The 15182-nt window shown below is 32.9% G+C and overlaps 1 protein-coding gene across 2 annotated transcripts; it reads right to left on the reverse strand.

Annotated features, from left to right (window-relative positions):
• Positions 1-477: 477 nt before the first annotated feature.
• Positions 478-4142, reverse strand: LOC145798837 (G-type lectin S-receptor-like serine/threonine-protein kinase At1g61550). Of its 2 annotated transcripts, none has more exons than XM_082887952.1 (7): positions 2741-4142; positions 2512-2625; positions 2243-2424; positions 1956-2166; positions 1594-1831; positions 1001-1151; positions 478-895 (listed from the first exon to the last, which is right to left on the reverse strand). In XM_082887952.1, exons 1-7 carry the CDS (start codon positions 4071-4073, stop codon positions 596-598), a joined length of 2529 nt encoding a protein of 842 aa, XP_082744078.1. In that variant the 5' UTR covers positions 4074-4142; the 3' UTR covers positions 478-595. The 2 variants fall into 2 exon arrangements, with proteins under 2 accessions (XP_082744078.1, XP_082744079.1); XM_082887953.1 differs by having other exon boundaries at positions 2243-2397; positions 2741-4141.
• Between the last annotated feature and the right edge of the window lie 11040 nt (positions 4143-15182).

Genomic DNA, 15182 nt, shown 5'->3' on the forward strand with positions numbered 1-15182 from the left:
TTTATATAATTCAGGTCAAAATATGAGATTTGTCAAATAAAGATTATTTGGCTTTAGACTACTTATGTGCCCTACATCGTGTCCATTCACATTTTGTGAATTCATAAAAGAAAAAGAATAAGAAAAAATTGTTCACATTTTTTTTTTGCTTTCTATTTGATTAAGTTGGAGAGAGAAACTACTAGAAGTTTTCAAAATATAGAATGCTACAATATATACTTGCATAATAAGAAAGTTAAAAATATTTGTATTATGTTATGCTACTTCGTAATAAAAAAAAAATTATTAAAAACGAATCTATAATGTTAACTTGTGAAGTGAAAGTTACTAATTATTATAATTATAGTATGAATATTGTGGTCATGAACCATTTGATTTCTGTTAATGCCACTTTCCTTGTTTCATACGTACCCATCCATTTGTTTCAAGAATTACAAAGTCAAGTACACTATAACACCAAACTTTATGAACAGCAAATAACAAAAACAGAAAAATCAACTATGTAACATAGTTATACTTGCTATATTTGCTGTTGTCATTATACAAATATATCAAAATATGTTGTGCGACATATATATAATTTGTTAATTGGTTATCACCCCTCAATAATTGATAGAGATGCCTTACTGCCGGAAGATATTTTATTGCATCGTGACCGAAGATCGACATCTGACAAACTTTGAATAGTGAATGTAGGTTGTTTTGGCCGTGGAAGATCTATTTCATTACTTAGCATGAGAACCACAACAGACATTGTTGGCCTTTCCGCAGCGTGGTCCTGAACACAAAGAAGGCCAATATGTATGCATCTCATTACTTCAGACCAGGAACATGAATCGATCACTACCTCGTCTACTAAGTCTGATGCCCGGCTTTCATTCCACAATTTCCATGCCTAGAATAGTTCCACATATGTCCATATATGAATTAGTAGAACCACATATAATGGTGGTGACTAACAATATATGAAAGCATGTAAAGGTGAAATTAGTGCACTTACATAACCAAGGAGGTTCAAATATTTTTCACGATAATGGAAACACGTATTCCTCATGCTACTAACCATCTCTAATAGCAAAACACCAAAGCTATAGACATCCGATTTCTCTGAAAATTGCCCTCCCATTGCATACTCGGGAGACATGTATCCGCTGCATTTGATTAGAAACTATTGCATTTATGCTTACCCAAAATTTTAGGACATCCAGTCAGTAAATATAATATAACTATTCTAAAAACAATTAAAGATTAAAAAAAGAAAGGAGACAAACTTATTTATTGAATCACTTATATTTCCTCAATATATATTCAGTCATTTCACTAAATGATAAACAAAAATAAAATTGATCTACTGAAATGAAAACTACTTAGCCTCATTTGTAACTCTAGTCTCCATCCTAATCAAAGATAAATTTTAAGCTAATTTTTAAAGTGGTGAGCCTGTTGTGAACCTTACTAGTGGTTATTTCCATTATACTTTTATTTGTTGTATTTCAAACATAAAATGTTCCATATCAATACATAATTGCATCAGTTGAGAAAATTTTCGGCAAAAGTAAGCAAAATCTATTGAAGGAAAGAAAGGATCCTTACAATGTTCCCACAACTCTGTGAGTATTTGCCAGTTCTTGTGTCACTTGGAAAGTTCTCGCTAACCCAAAGTCTGAAATTTTTGAATTCATGTCATCATCTAAGAGAATATTGCTAGCCTTCAAATCTCTATGAATAACCCTTAAACAAGAATCCCGATGGAGATAAAGAAGCCCTCTAGCAATACCCTGAATAATGTGGAAGCGTTTAGCCCAATCAAGCTTCACCCTTTTTGTTGCATCTAAAGCATGAACAAGAAGAAAACAAGTTTGAAAATTTCTTTCCTCAGTGCTAGACATAGTTGTAGTAACAATACTGAATGCTATGAACAATTTACAGGAGGAAAGATGAGACTATAAACCAACCAAAGAGAAAAGTGTCCAAGCTTTTGTTTGTCATGTACTCATAAACCAATAGTTTCTCTTCCCCTTCAATGCAGCAACCCAAGAGCCTAACAAGATTCCTGTGCTGCAGTTTGGATATCAATATGATCTCATTCTTGAACTCTTCCACGCCTTGTCCTGAATGCCTCGAAAGTCTTTTCACTGCCACTAGCTGCCCATCTTCTAACTTTCCCTGTAGTCCACCATCTTTGTTAGTTAGTACATCGGATAAATGTCAACTTAATTCATATATTTAAGAACATAATTACCTTATAAACAGGTCCAAATCCTCCTTCCCCAAGTTTGTTTGTTGTGCTGAAGTTATCGGTAGCGGCTAATATTTTATCAAAGCCAATATTAGGTAGCTCTAAAGTGTCCATTGAATCAGCCATTTCAAAGTCCTTTCTCCTGTTTTCTTTGTTTGCTGATGTACAAAAATTGAACCACAGAACTGAAAATTATTTAGATTTCTCAAATTTGAAATATGTTAATAATAATCATAGTTGCTTGTTAGAATTCAATTATGTAGCTTTCTTACCTCTTTGATTTGCTCTCCACCTGTGCAAACCATACATGAAGGCACCCAAGAGGACAACCCCAGAAATTGTTGTAAAGCTGATGATGAATTTTTCATTATTTTTCTTATCTTTTGCTGAAAAAGAAAAAGAAAAAAAAAAGAAGAAAAAGATGATAATGAAAAACAAATTACAAAGTAAAAATGATATTGCTAATCCTAAGATATTAAGGCTCAAATAAATTAACTTTACCCAGCTCTGAATACGAAAGGCGAAGGTAGAGGTCATTCCCGGCAAGTGAAAACTGCTGAACATCCATGAGCCCTCCAGTCCAAACCACACAATCAATTCCAGTCACATATGCATATGCCACACAAGAACAGTTACTCAAGCACCATTGTTGGCAACCTGAGGAATCCTCGCTGTACAAATATTCAAAATGATCCGGCAGCTTCATACTTCTCAACTTCCAAAATCCATCATTTTGAGCCTTTCCTGATGATGCTAAGTTGCTAGTGTTCTTTTGGCATAACAAATCAGTTTTCCTCACACAACCACCTGCCCAATTTCCTTTCTTCCAATCCTCAATTGAGTTTGGTACAAACCCTTTCAAGCACTCACAATTTGGAGACTTATTCTTATTGCAAACCCCAAAAGGTCCACAAACCCCATAAATATCACATCTATTGACCGGAACCGTCCAAGAAACATACGGGTTCTTGACTTGTTCATCCATAAACATTCTCTTCAAAGTTCCATCTGGTGTTATGAACATAAAGTGGACATGAGAGGTGTTGTAAACGTGCCATGTCATATACACACTTCCCTGCTGATTATCGTGTATGAGGTTAAATCCATCGCCGTAGGCATTCTCAATGTCCAGTACCCCTATAAACTTCGATCCATCCCATGGACCGCTTCTCCAGTGTGGCTTGGAACCATTCCAAATGAAAACCTGCGGTGGTGTGTCCATTGAAAACCCGCAAACAAACTTTCCAGGAGATGGGTCATCTTCGGTCAGCCAGGAAGACATGAAGCGTTTCTCTCCTGTTTTGGAGTTCATTCCTAGCATCATTCCCGGTAAAAAAGTGTCATAAGGATAGTTAAAACTCTCCCACAAGATCAATCCCGAGACACTATCTTTAAGAGTAAGGTCTCCCCTGTCTGAAAGCATTGCAATTGAGTGGTTGGAATGGACAGAAACATCTGTCAACCTGACAGTGTTGTTCATGCCATCAAGTAGTCTCAGATTTCCATCTTTACCAATTGTTAAACTTGAAGAGGCAGAGTTTGTTGCTGTAACTGTAAGTGGATTCTCTCTGTTTGCCACCCATACGACTTTTCGATCATGTATTGGCATGTTCTTGTGCCAAATCCCAACATATTGCTTACTGGAATTGCTTGGAATGAAGAAACCTAACTCAAAGATTTGGCCAGAGGATGTGAGAGTTTGTCCTGCTGAGATTGGTTGGGATTGTGTCAAAGTATCAGTTGCAGTGGAGTGTTGTGATGGAATAGTGAATAAGACAAACAAAAGGAATGGTAATGAAAGAAAAGAAAAAGGAATTCTGTATTGGATACCCATTTCCTTTTAAATGTTCTTTCTGTCTTGTGCTGCTTTGCTAAATGGCTTCACATAACTTGATTTTTATGCTCACATAACTTATCTCTAATTACTATTATTGAGATCCACCTTTCATTGTATTTGTATTTCATTGAATATAGTAGTTATACTACGACATCACCACATGGGTGGTGCACTATCATTAAACGATTGCATTAAAAGTGTGAAAAGAATTTTTTTTGACTTTTGTCTTCTATCACAAATTACACTATTAGTGTCTATAGTTTGAGACTCGTGTCACTTTGGTCATTGACTTTTTAATCATGACACATTTAACTTTGTATTTTGAATCTTGTTCCAAATAAAGACAATTGAAGATACCATTGCTTAATTTCAAGGATAAAATCATCAATTTGATAAAATATAAACTAATTTGACAAAAATAAATGTTAAAAAAATATTTTAAAATTTTTAAAATTATTTCTACACTCTAAAGATAAAATTATGTAAAATTGATAAATCTTTTAGACATTTATTTATTTATTTATTTTACCAAATTAATTTTTATTATATGTTTAGATGATGATTATGTAATAGGTAGTGGTTAAACTTTTAATGTGTAATTGATACATTTAATATATGAAATATTTTTAGTTTTGGATTTTTTTTTTTTGATTTAATAGATTGGTTTAATAATGATATCAAAGTTGTTGCCATATTTGACTTTTGAAAAAATAGAAACTAATTTAATGAAAACAAAAACAACCACCCATTACATGATTATTATCCAAACACATAATAAAAATTAATTTGATAAAATAAATAAATAAATAAATAAATGTCTAAAAGATTTATCAATTTTACATCATTTTATCTTTAGTGGGTAGAAATAATTTTTAAAAATTCCAAAATATTTTTTTGATATTTATTTTTGTCAAATTAGTTATATTTTATCGAATTGACAGTTTTGCCCTTAAAAAAATCAAATGGTATCTTCAATTGTCCTTATTTAGAATAAGATTCAAAATTTAAAATTATATATGTCACAATTGAAAAGTCAGAGACCAAAATGACACAAGTCACAAACTATGCGGACCGTTAGCGTAATTCACCCATCATTAATTACTCTCCTTTTCGAACTCAACCACTCTTCTACTTTTAGTTTTTGTTTTAGATTATTTATTTATTTATTTATTTTGAGTGTTTCTTATTTATTTCTATAATAACTTACCATTTATCTCCCTCAATTATTGTTCTGTCACTTCACCTCTTGACCCAATATAACTTTATCCCAACAACTAAAGAATGATATACTTGTCACTTTAAATTATAAATTTATATCAATATAAATATTTTATTAAGAATCCGTCTCTTAAATAGATTAAAATTTGACATATGACTTACATATGACATCTTGAATGGAATTTTCAAAATGATATTATCAATCTGTTTTGTTTAGTTTTTTAAAACTATTGTTGAGTTTTTTTGAAAACACCAAATCAAACAGAGAAAGAATATTTATGAAGAAATTTTAAAAAGTTCACTAACGACAAAAAAAAAATATATATATATATATATATACCAATTTTTTTACTTACTTTTTATTTTCTCATCATTTTAGACATTTCATTTGAGATATCATGTATAAGTCACATGTCAAACTTTCATCTATTTATGAGACAATTCATTAACAAAATATTTATATTGATATAAATTTATAATTTAAAGTAAAAAAGTGAAAATATCATTAAAGGTGTGGAAAATTAAGATGGAGGCAGATCTCCTTCGCTTCAAAATCTGAACTAGAGGTCACTATTTGGGTCCGTGGGTGCCACCATAAGTCTCGTTTCGATAGTCAAAACCGTTCATTTTGTCGGGCATTTTGTGTATTTCATCTACAAAAAAAATTAGATCAATGTGATAATTATAACTTGTTTAATTTATCATTTTTTACCAAAAAGAGATGACAATTGTGTTTTTAAAAAATAAATCACACATTTTTTTTGATGATAAACGTAATAAATTGAACAAGTAATAATTATCGAATCGATCTAATTTTGTGTGTAGATGAAATACATAAAGTAACTAACAAAATAAATTGTTTGGATCATCAAATGAAGGCCCATGGTGGGGGCCAGAGTCTCAAACAGTGCCCGCTAGTCTAGATTTTGGACTGGAGGGATATTCTTTTAATTAAGATAATAGGAGAGAGAGAGAGAGTGAGAGAGATATGAGTGACAGGAAATTAGAACATGAAAGCTATTTAAGATGAGAAATTATTTAATAAAAGAGAAATTATTCAATAAATCAGGTATATCATGTCATTATATTAATATGATGTGTCCAATTAATAAAATTTTAAATAATGTGACAATTATTGACAAAATTCTTAAACTTACTCTGTATTTTGTGAGTTTTTTTCTCATGTATTTTTCTCATTGGTCAAGCACAATATTGATGTGGAATTCCAAAACGATAGAATAACTTATCATTGAATAGGGAACATAAAAGTCAAAGACCTTTTTATCATTCCCTTAAATACAATTGACTAATATTACGAACACACTTTCAGAAATGATTTAAAATTTTTATTATGTGATTCATATTTATGTTATATATAAATTTCATACTATATAAATTTAATTTTTATTATATAGTTATTCATCTGAAAATTTTTAAATGAATAAATATAGATTCCTAAAATTTTCCTTGTATAATAGTGATGGTATTAATTCCGCAGAGGGGTCACATCCGCAGAGGGGTCCCGTTAGACCACCTCAGCGACTGCATCTAAGTCGACTGCTGTTACATCACACTCCACCATTAAATGAGTAGTCTCGCATTAAAATATAACACTAAATAAGACAGTATTATTGAATATTCAAAACTCAAGTAATGTGACTATTATCGTATGGATAAGTGTTTTGTAAAGTTAGGTTCCAAATTTTATTTTTTATTTTTTTTGAAGAAATTAAAAATAATAATAATAAAAGCATCCAGAATTTGAACTTTATAACCAAATAAATTATGAGTTTTTTATCTTGTTAATTTAATCCTAAACTTTTGATTTGTTTTCAATTTAAATCATTTACCTATTTTCGTTATCTAAAATCAATAAAAAAAGGAGTAATTTAGTCATTAAATTCAATAAAAAAATATATTTTAGACATTTTATGTATATTTATATTGAATTTAATAACTAAAATACTCTTTTTTTCATTAGTTTTACTTAACGAAAGTAAGTGAATCGTTTAGATTTAAAAAAAAAAATTCAATAGATAAGGACTTAAATTGACAACGTAGGGTTTATTTTGTTACAAAGCTAAAATCATGAGTAGTTTTTATTTATTTATTTATTGTTTTTGTAATTGTCCCATTTTTTAGCCTCAAAGCTCCTTTCAACAACTTTTCTCTTTTCTTTTTTTTTTTTTATTTTATTTTTAGTAAAGCACGAGATTTACATTACATATCCAACAATAAGTTGTCTAAAAAGGTATATCATAGTACAAAAGATATTTAAAATGGATAAAAAGAACCTCCACGCAAGGAGAATACGCGTCTCGACATAGGAACAAAAATAAACTTCCACACATAGAGAAGAAAATCTCCATGAAAGGAAAAAGCCTCTACACAAACAGGCATTATTGCAACACAAAAAATAAATAAATAAAAATAAAATAAAATAAAATCAAAAAAATGAAAACAGTCACCACTAAACAAACATTACTAATCACCTTCATGGTTCATTTATTATCACAACTGGTAACTGTGATATGATCCATTTCACTCCAATACTTTTGCGGCCCTTTGGGAGAGTAGTTAACTCCCAAGTCTTGTTCTTCTCAATGGATTTGCTTTCTTCATCCATTGCTTTCTTCCATTTATCTTCATTGTTAGCTTCCTCAAAGCTAATTGGATCACAACTCATCAGTAGACAAAATAGATTGGTATCTTCATCTATTTTTCTATATTTTCATACAGATCTTGTAGATAGCAAATCCCTCTAGGCCTCATGTCTAAAATTTTTCGTTGTATTGGTGATTGAGTTTCATTCCTCTATGGTGAAGGAAAAATACGAGAGATATCTCTTGCTCTCTGGGTGATGCTGGCTTCCTAGTCATTTCTCTTGGCTGATCTGATTCTTCATCTTCAATTATCAACTCTGAATTTGTGAAAGATTCAGACTCGTCCCATTTCCAAGACCAATTTTCTTCAAAGATGACATCTTGGCTGAAAAACATTTTCTTCGTGATCAGATTGAATAGTTTGTACCCCATTGTACTGTCACCATATCCAACAAGGGTACACTTCTCTCCTTTGTCTTCAAGCTTTGTTCTTTGTGCTTCAGGGATCTTGGCATAGGCAATGCTGCCAAAGATTCTGAGATGACTGACACTCAGCTTGTGAGTGCTCCATGCTGCATGCGGTGTCTTCGTTGTCAATGATTTTGTGGGACATATGTTCAACAAATGGACTGCATACGAAATTGTTTCAGCCAAAAAACTCTTGGGCAGATTCTTATCTCTTAACATGCTTCTGGCCATGTTAAGGATCGTGCAATTCTTTCGTTTAGCTACTCCATTCAATTAGGGAGTATAAGCTGGTGTAAACTGTCGTTTGATTACTTTTTCCATAAGGAATTCTTCAAACTCATCCGTCTTGTATTCTCCACCTTGATCTGATCGTAATGTCTGGATATAATAACTACTATGCTTTTCCACAAGAGTTTTGAACTCTTTGAACTTTTCAAACACTTCTGACTTCCTTTTGAGGAAATACACCCAAGTCTTCCTACTTTAATCATCAATGAAAGTGAGAAAGTATATGTTCTGTCCATTTAATATTGGTTTCAACAGACCACACACATCTGTGTGAACTAGTTCGAGCGGCTTGGTTGCTCTCCAATTTGCTTCCTTTCCAAAGCTATTCCTGTATTGCTTACTAATAATATAGGTTTCACACATCTCAGTTGGTTGGTGAATGTTGGGCATACCTTTCACCATGTTTTTGGTTCCCAACTGCTTCAAGCCTTTAAAGTTGAGATGTCCGAATCTGAGATGCCAAATCCAGTCTTTGTCATTTATTATCGCACATAAACACTTTGGTGTGTCATGGTGAATCGTAAGAGGAAACATTCTATTCTCTTCCATCTTTACTTGAGTAACTAGCTTCCCTTGAATGTCTAGAATTGTGAGCAGCATATCTTTCAGGCTAATTTGATAGCCTCTTTCAAGGAGTTGTCTAAGACTCAATATGTTTGTCTTCATGTCTGGAACATAATAGACATTGGAGATCAAAGCATAGTCTCCATTCTTCCTCTTGATCAAAATATCACCTCTTTGTCAACGGACTCTATCTTTGCATAGTTATTTCTTTCACTGACTTCATTAGATGATTGCTTATTTTTGCTCTCGTTGCTGTAGTGACCAAACTTGTGGAAATGGTAACACTGGACATTGCTTTTATCAAAATTCTGACGATTGTTGTAACTACCTCTTCTTCCTGGTCCTTTTCCTCTCGAGACATAGCTTTGTTGTCCTCGTCTTCCTTTAGATGAACCTCTTCCTTCTCCTCCTCTAGATTAAGAATTTCTAGAACTTATTCCATGATAGGCTTGACCATGTCCACGTCCTCTTTGCGATGTCCCTCCTTGCTCAGATCTTTCTCAGATGAGGGACAACTTTGACTGTAGGGCTTGTTCCATCCCTTTGTCTTCATTTCTTCTCATCACTTTTTGTTCATGGGCTTGTAGTGAACCCACAAGTTCTTTTACGGAAACTGCCTCTAGACCTTTGGTTTCTTCAAGAGCAACAACAATATAATCAAATTTTGGATCCAAGGATCGCAAAATTTTCTCTGATATTCTCATATCAGTAAGGGCTTCTCCATTTCGCTTTAGTTGGTTTGCAACCACCATTACTCTCAAATAGTATTCGAAAATAGATTCTGAAGACTTCATGTATAGAGATTCAAATTCACCTCATAGAGTTTGAAGGAAAATCCTCTTTACTTTATCAGCACCTTTATGAGTCACATGGAGAGTTTCCCATATTTCTTTCACTATTTTGGAGGAGGCAATGATCTCGAATGTGGATGCATTAAGACCTTGATATATGATGGATTTTTCTTTGCAATCCTTCTTTCGTTCGGCTCAAAGAATTGTTTTCTCCGCTTCGGGTAAGGCAATTTCTTCTACTTTTTAGGAGGATTCTTCATATCTGTCTTCCACGACGTCCATGATGTCTTGAGCACCTAGCAGTGCTCTCATTTGGATGCACCAGCTTTCCTAGTTGTCCTTCGTAAGTTTTGGAATGAGGGCTTGCACGTTTCCGTTTGCCATTGGTTGAATTTAATCATCAAAAAAAATATTGTAAATTTTCAGAATGTAATTTACAAATTCTGACCGTACGAAAGGGTCCAGAATATTCCAAATAACTAGAAAACACTTGGATCATCCAAATCGAACTTCGAATGACTTAGATTAAGCCAAAACAATTTTTGTTGATTCAGATTTGTTGAATCTGTGACCCACAAAGCACCAAATAATTTCTTTTGAATTGTGGTATGATGAAGTTAGCAACGGGGATGATGATGTCAGTGACGGTCGTCCTCTCCGACAGAGTTGACTTTTTTGGATAAACTTTGACTGACCTGTGTAGCTTCATTTTAGATCTATTTTAGCTCTGTTTTTTACGCGATTTTTTCCAGAACATTCGTCTCAATGAGGGCTACACACTGGTATAATTGAAAGTTGATTTTGACAAATTTGAAAATTTCAAATTTTGAAATTTACTCTATTTCACAAGTTATTTTTTCGAAATTCGGCCAATTCTTGGGTTTTCTAGCTCTGATACCACTAGTTGGTTGGAGTAGGGTGTAAATCACATGTTGTGATTCACAAAGAGAGAATTAACATAGAACCAAACTCAATTTAAATTCACTCAAATTTTTTAGAAAAACAAACAGAGCATATATTACAAATCTCTCTCTCTCTCTCTCTCTCTCTCTCTTATTCTTCTTTCTCCCACACTTTTATCAAACAACTAAACACTCAATCTATTTATAGACTAATCCCACAATGTAACCAAACAATCTAAACACAAGAAAAAAACACATAACAGCAAACCAAAACCAAATTGAACTCCTCTTTCCAAGAGGTTCTTCAACCTTCATTCTTGACTTTGCAGCCTCCAAATACACAGTGATGGATGGTGGTGAATGTTCTGGTGAAGGCTTTGCTTGAATCAAGCTTACAATTCAACACTCATGCCACTAACCATCTCTAGTAGCAAAAACCAAAGCTAAAGACGTCTGACTTCTCTGAGAATAATCCTCCCATTTCATGCTCAAGGGATATGTAACCGTTGTATTTGATTTGAAATTTTTACATTTATGCTTACCCAAGATTATAGAACTTCCAATAAATAATATAAATATAATGTAATTGTCCTAAAAAATTAAAAATTAAAAAAAAGGAAGGGGAAAAACTTATTTACTAAATTTAGAACCTAGAGGGAGTTGAACTAGCCTCCCTTGCAAGCACTTATGTCATGTCCTCATGCCTGTAGTCACATTGTAACTCTAGTCTTTGGCTCCATCCAAGATATATTTTAAGCCCATTTCAAAGCAATGAACTTGTTGTGATCCCAACTAGTGCTTATTTCCATTAAACTTTTATTTCTAGTACTTCAAACATAAAATGTTTCCATGTCATACATAATTGCATCAGTAGGGAAAATAATTGGCAAAGGCGAGTAAAATCTGCCGAAGGAAAGAAAACATCTTTGCACTGTTCCCACCACCCTATGAGTGTTTGCTAGTTCTTGTATCACTTGAAAAGTTAGGGCTGGCCCAAAGTCTGAAATTTTTGGATTCATGTCATCATCTAAGAGAATATTGTTGGCTTTCAAATCACAATGAATAACTCTTAAATAAGAATTATGATGGAGATAAAGAAACCCTCTAGTAATACCCTAAATAATGTGGAAGTGTTTAGCCCAATCAAGCTACACCCTTTTCGTTGCATCTAACCAAAAGCATGAATCCAAAAAAAAAAAAATGCATTCATCAAAGCCATTTTTTTCCATACATTTTACCTCCAATGAGAATAAGAGAACAAGGATGGATACAAGTTTTAAAATTTCGTTCCTTAGTGGTAGTAACAATATTGAATGAGCTATGAACAATAAACATGGAGAAAGATGAGACTTTAAATTTTGATATTTGATTTATTTATTGATACATTCTCTAGAAAATAATTTTACTCCACTGAGAGTGTAAATAAAATGTGCCTAGTTAAGACAATTAATAAAGAAATGTTAAGAGTTGTAATCAATTAGACTAAATTAAGACAAAATCATAATTCAAAGTCAAAATCGAGCCAATTGAAATTACATGGATTAAAATGACACAATGATCAAAGTACAGAACTACCATCGTAATTTGCCATTATTAATTTTACAAGGTAAAAGAATGCACCAAGTAAAATTAACTGAAGAGAAAAGTGTCCAAGCTTTTATTTGTCATATACTCATAAACCAACAACTTCTCTTCCCCTTCAATGCACCAACCCAAGTGCCTAACAAGATTCCTCTACTAGAGTTTGGGGATCAATATGATCTCATTTTTGAATTCTTCTACGCCTTGTCCTGAACAGGGCCGGCCGTGGTCTAAGGCCACTAAGGCTTGTGCCTTAGGCCCCAAAATTTGGCCTAAAAATAGGGCCCCCAAATTCATTAGTAGTATATTCAAAATTTAAGTAGACCCAATTTGTTTTTGTTAATTTAGGGCCAGTTTAAAGGATTTCAAAAAAAAATCATTTGGGCCCAATTAAAAAAAGCATTTAATTACAAATGTGGTTAGGCCCAATTGAAAAAAAAATGTATTAAAACATAAACAAGTATAGTTGGCCCCAATAATGGAATAAATAATTTTGTCCTAATTTTTCTCTCTCATAAACTATCAAATTTTAATGGAATAAATAACTTTACCCAAATTTGTTTTCCCTATGTCTTTATCATATTTTAATTGAACAAAGTTTCCCTAATTTTTTTGCCCTAATTTTGTTTCATTAAATTGTGTTCCATAATTTCTTTGTTATTAGATATCAAACAATGAGTGGATTGTGTGTTTCGTGTGGAAAATTGATTATATAGTCATGTTTCCTTTTCATTTATGTTTGCTTCACTTAGCTGGTGAAGCAAAATTATTATCCCACTCTTCAATTTAACACAATGTGAAATCATTTGTGTTTGCTTCAGACCGCTGGAACATTTCATTAATTAGATTTGTTGATTAATTAATTTGTTTTGTTGATTTGAACTATACCTTTTCGTAACTTTTTTTTTTTTGTTTTTTTTTTCTGGTACTTTGGAATGAATACACTATTTTGGTGTCAATCGGCAGTAGTGGTGCCAAACAAGGTTTTTATTTTTTTATTTTATTTTTTTATAGTGAATATAGGCCTCATTTTTTGGTTTCGCCTTAGGCCCTTGAAAACTTAGGGTCGGACATGGTCTTGAATGTCTTGAAAGTCATTTCACTGCTACTTCTTGCCCTTCTTCTAACATTCCTTGTGGTTCACAATTTTTGTTAGTTTGTTTCATGATAAGGTGAGAGTGCCCTCACGCTTATCTACTTAACATTAGTTTAGTACCTAAGTATTGGATAGAACTCAACTCCAAAAACTAGGTAGTAATGTGAGGGTGCCCTCACATTTTTATACTATACATTATACTAGTACCCAAGCAATGGGAGATTTCGCTTCACACTCTCCCTCACGCCCAACGTGTTCACTCGACAACATCTACCACATGCAAGGGACACACACCCTACCCATTCCTAGTACTCCGATTGCAACCCTATCTTGCATGAAGAAAGACAAATAGATAACCAAACGAAAAAGAAACAAACAACTAAATAGAGAAGACGAAACCAAACGGGGATAGAATAAGTTATGCCAATAGAGAGACTTGAACCCAAGACTTCTCTCAAGGTGAGCTCTAATACCATGTCACTCACCCTATCCATCCTTGGCACTTCGTGAGCAACCTCATCTTGCACGTAGAGAGACAAACAGAGAAGAAACCTAATAGGGACAAAATACGAAATGCCACCAAATAGACTTGAACCAAAGACCATTCTCAAGTTGAGCTTTGAGACCATCTTACACGGTCTTGTATAGACCTCAACCCCAAAAGCTAGCTAGTCAGGAGAGGGTACACTTATGCTTATATACTTCACATGAAAATTGATGGCCAATAATTGCTTTAATACCTAGATGTAAGACTTTGCTTCAGAAGTACATGGGATACCTATGCATGTATTCAACTTCATAATTCATATATATACATGCAAGAAAAGAATATAATTACCTTATAAACTGTTCCAAATCCTCCTTCCCCAAGTTTGTTTGTTTTGTTGAAGCTATTGGTCGCGACAAATATTTTATCAAAGCCGATGAAGTCCTCTCTCCTGATTTTTCTCTTCACTGACGTTCAAAATTGAACCATAGAACAACAAATTATTTAGATTTCTGATATGTGCCTTCAAGACCAATATATTTGGAAAATGTTAATAATAATCATGGTTGCTTGTTGAGCCATATAGATTTCTGATGGTCGCTTGTTTTCATTATTGTCGCTTGTTAATTTTTCATCTAATATATTTTTTCTTAGTTATTTTCTGTTTGTTATTTTTTCAATTCTGGTTTTTTTTTCTTACTTCCCCCCCCCCCACTGCTTGTTATTTTCTGTTCTGGTTGTTATTTTCTGGTTGTTTTCTGTTCTTGGCTGTTCTATTTTATGGTTGTACTGTTCTGACTTCACTGGTTGTTCTAATTGTTATACAGTTTTGTTCTGGTTGTTCTGGTTTTTTCCTTAATTTAACTTATACTGTTCTGGTTGTATGGTAAATTATAAAATTTGTGGTTCATTAAACTTAAAGACTCTTTTAATTAATCTGAATATTAGAGTAGAATTGCTGTTGACAACAAAACTGAATTTTTACCATACTAAAAGAATAAAGAGCCCTTTGATGAAATAGAAATCATTATTTACTGTGAGAGGAGAGAGAAAATTGATGGATGTGTCAAATTAGTTTCAGAAGCAAATGGAATGTCCCTGTTGATTT

The sequence above is a fragment of the Camellia sinensis genome, chromosome 9 (genome assembly GCF_055761805.1).
Source record: "Camellia sinensis isolate YWXY chromosome 9, ASM5576180v1, whole genome shotgun sequence".
Classification (NCBI taxonomy): Eukaryota; Viridiplantae; Streptophyta; class Magnoliopsida; order Ericales; family Theaceae; genus Camellia; species Camellia sinensis.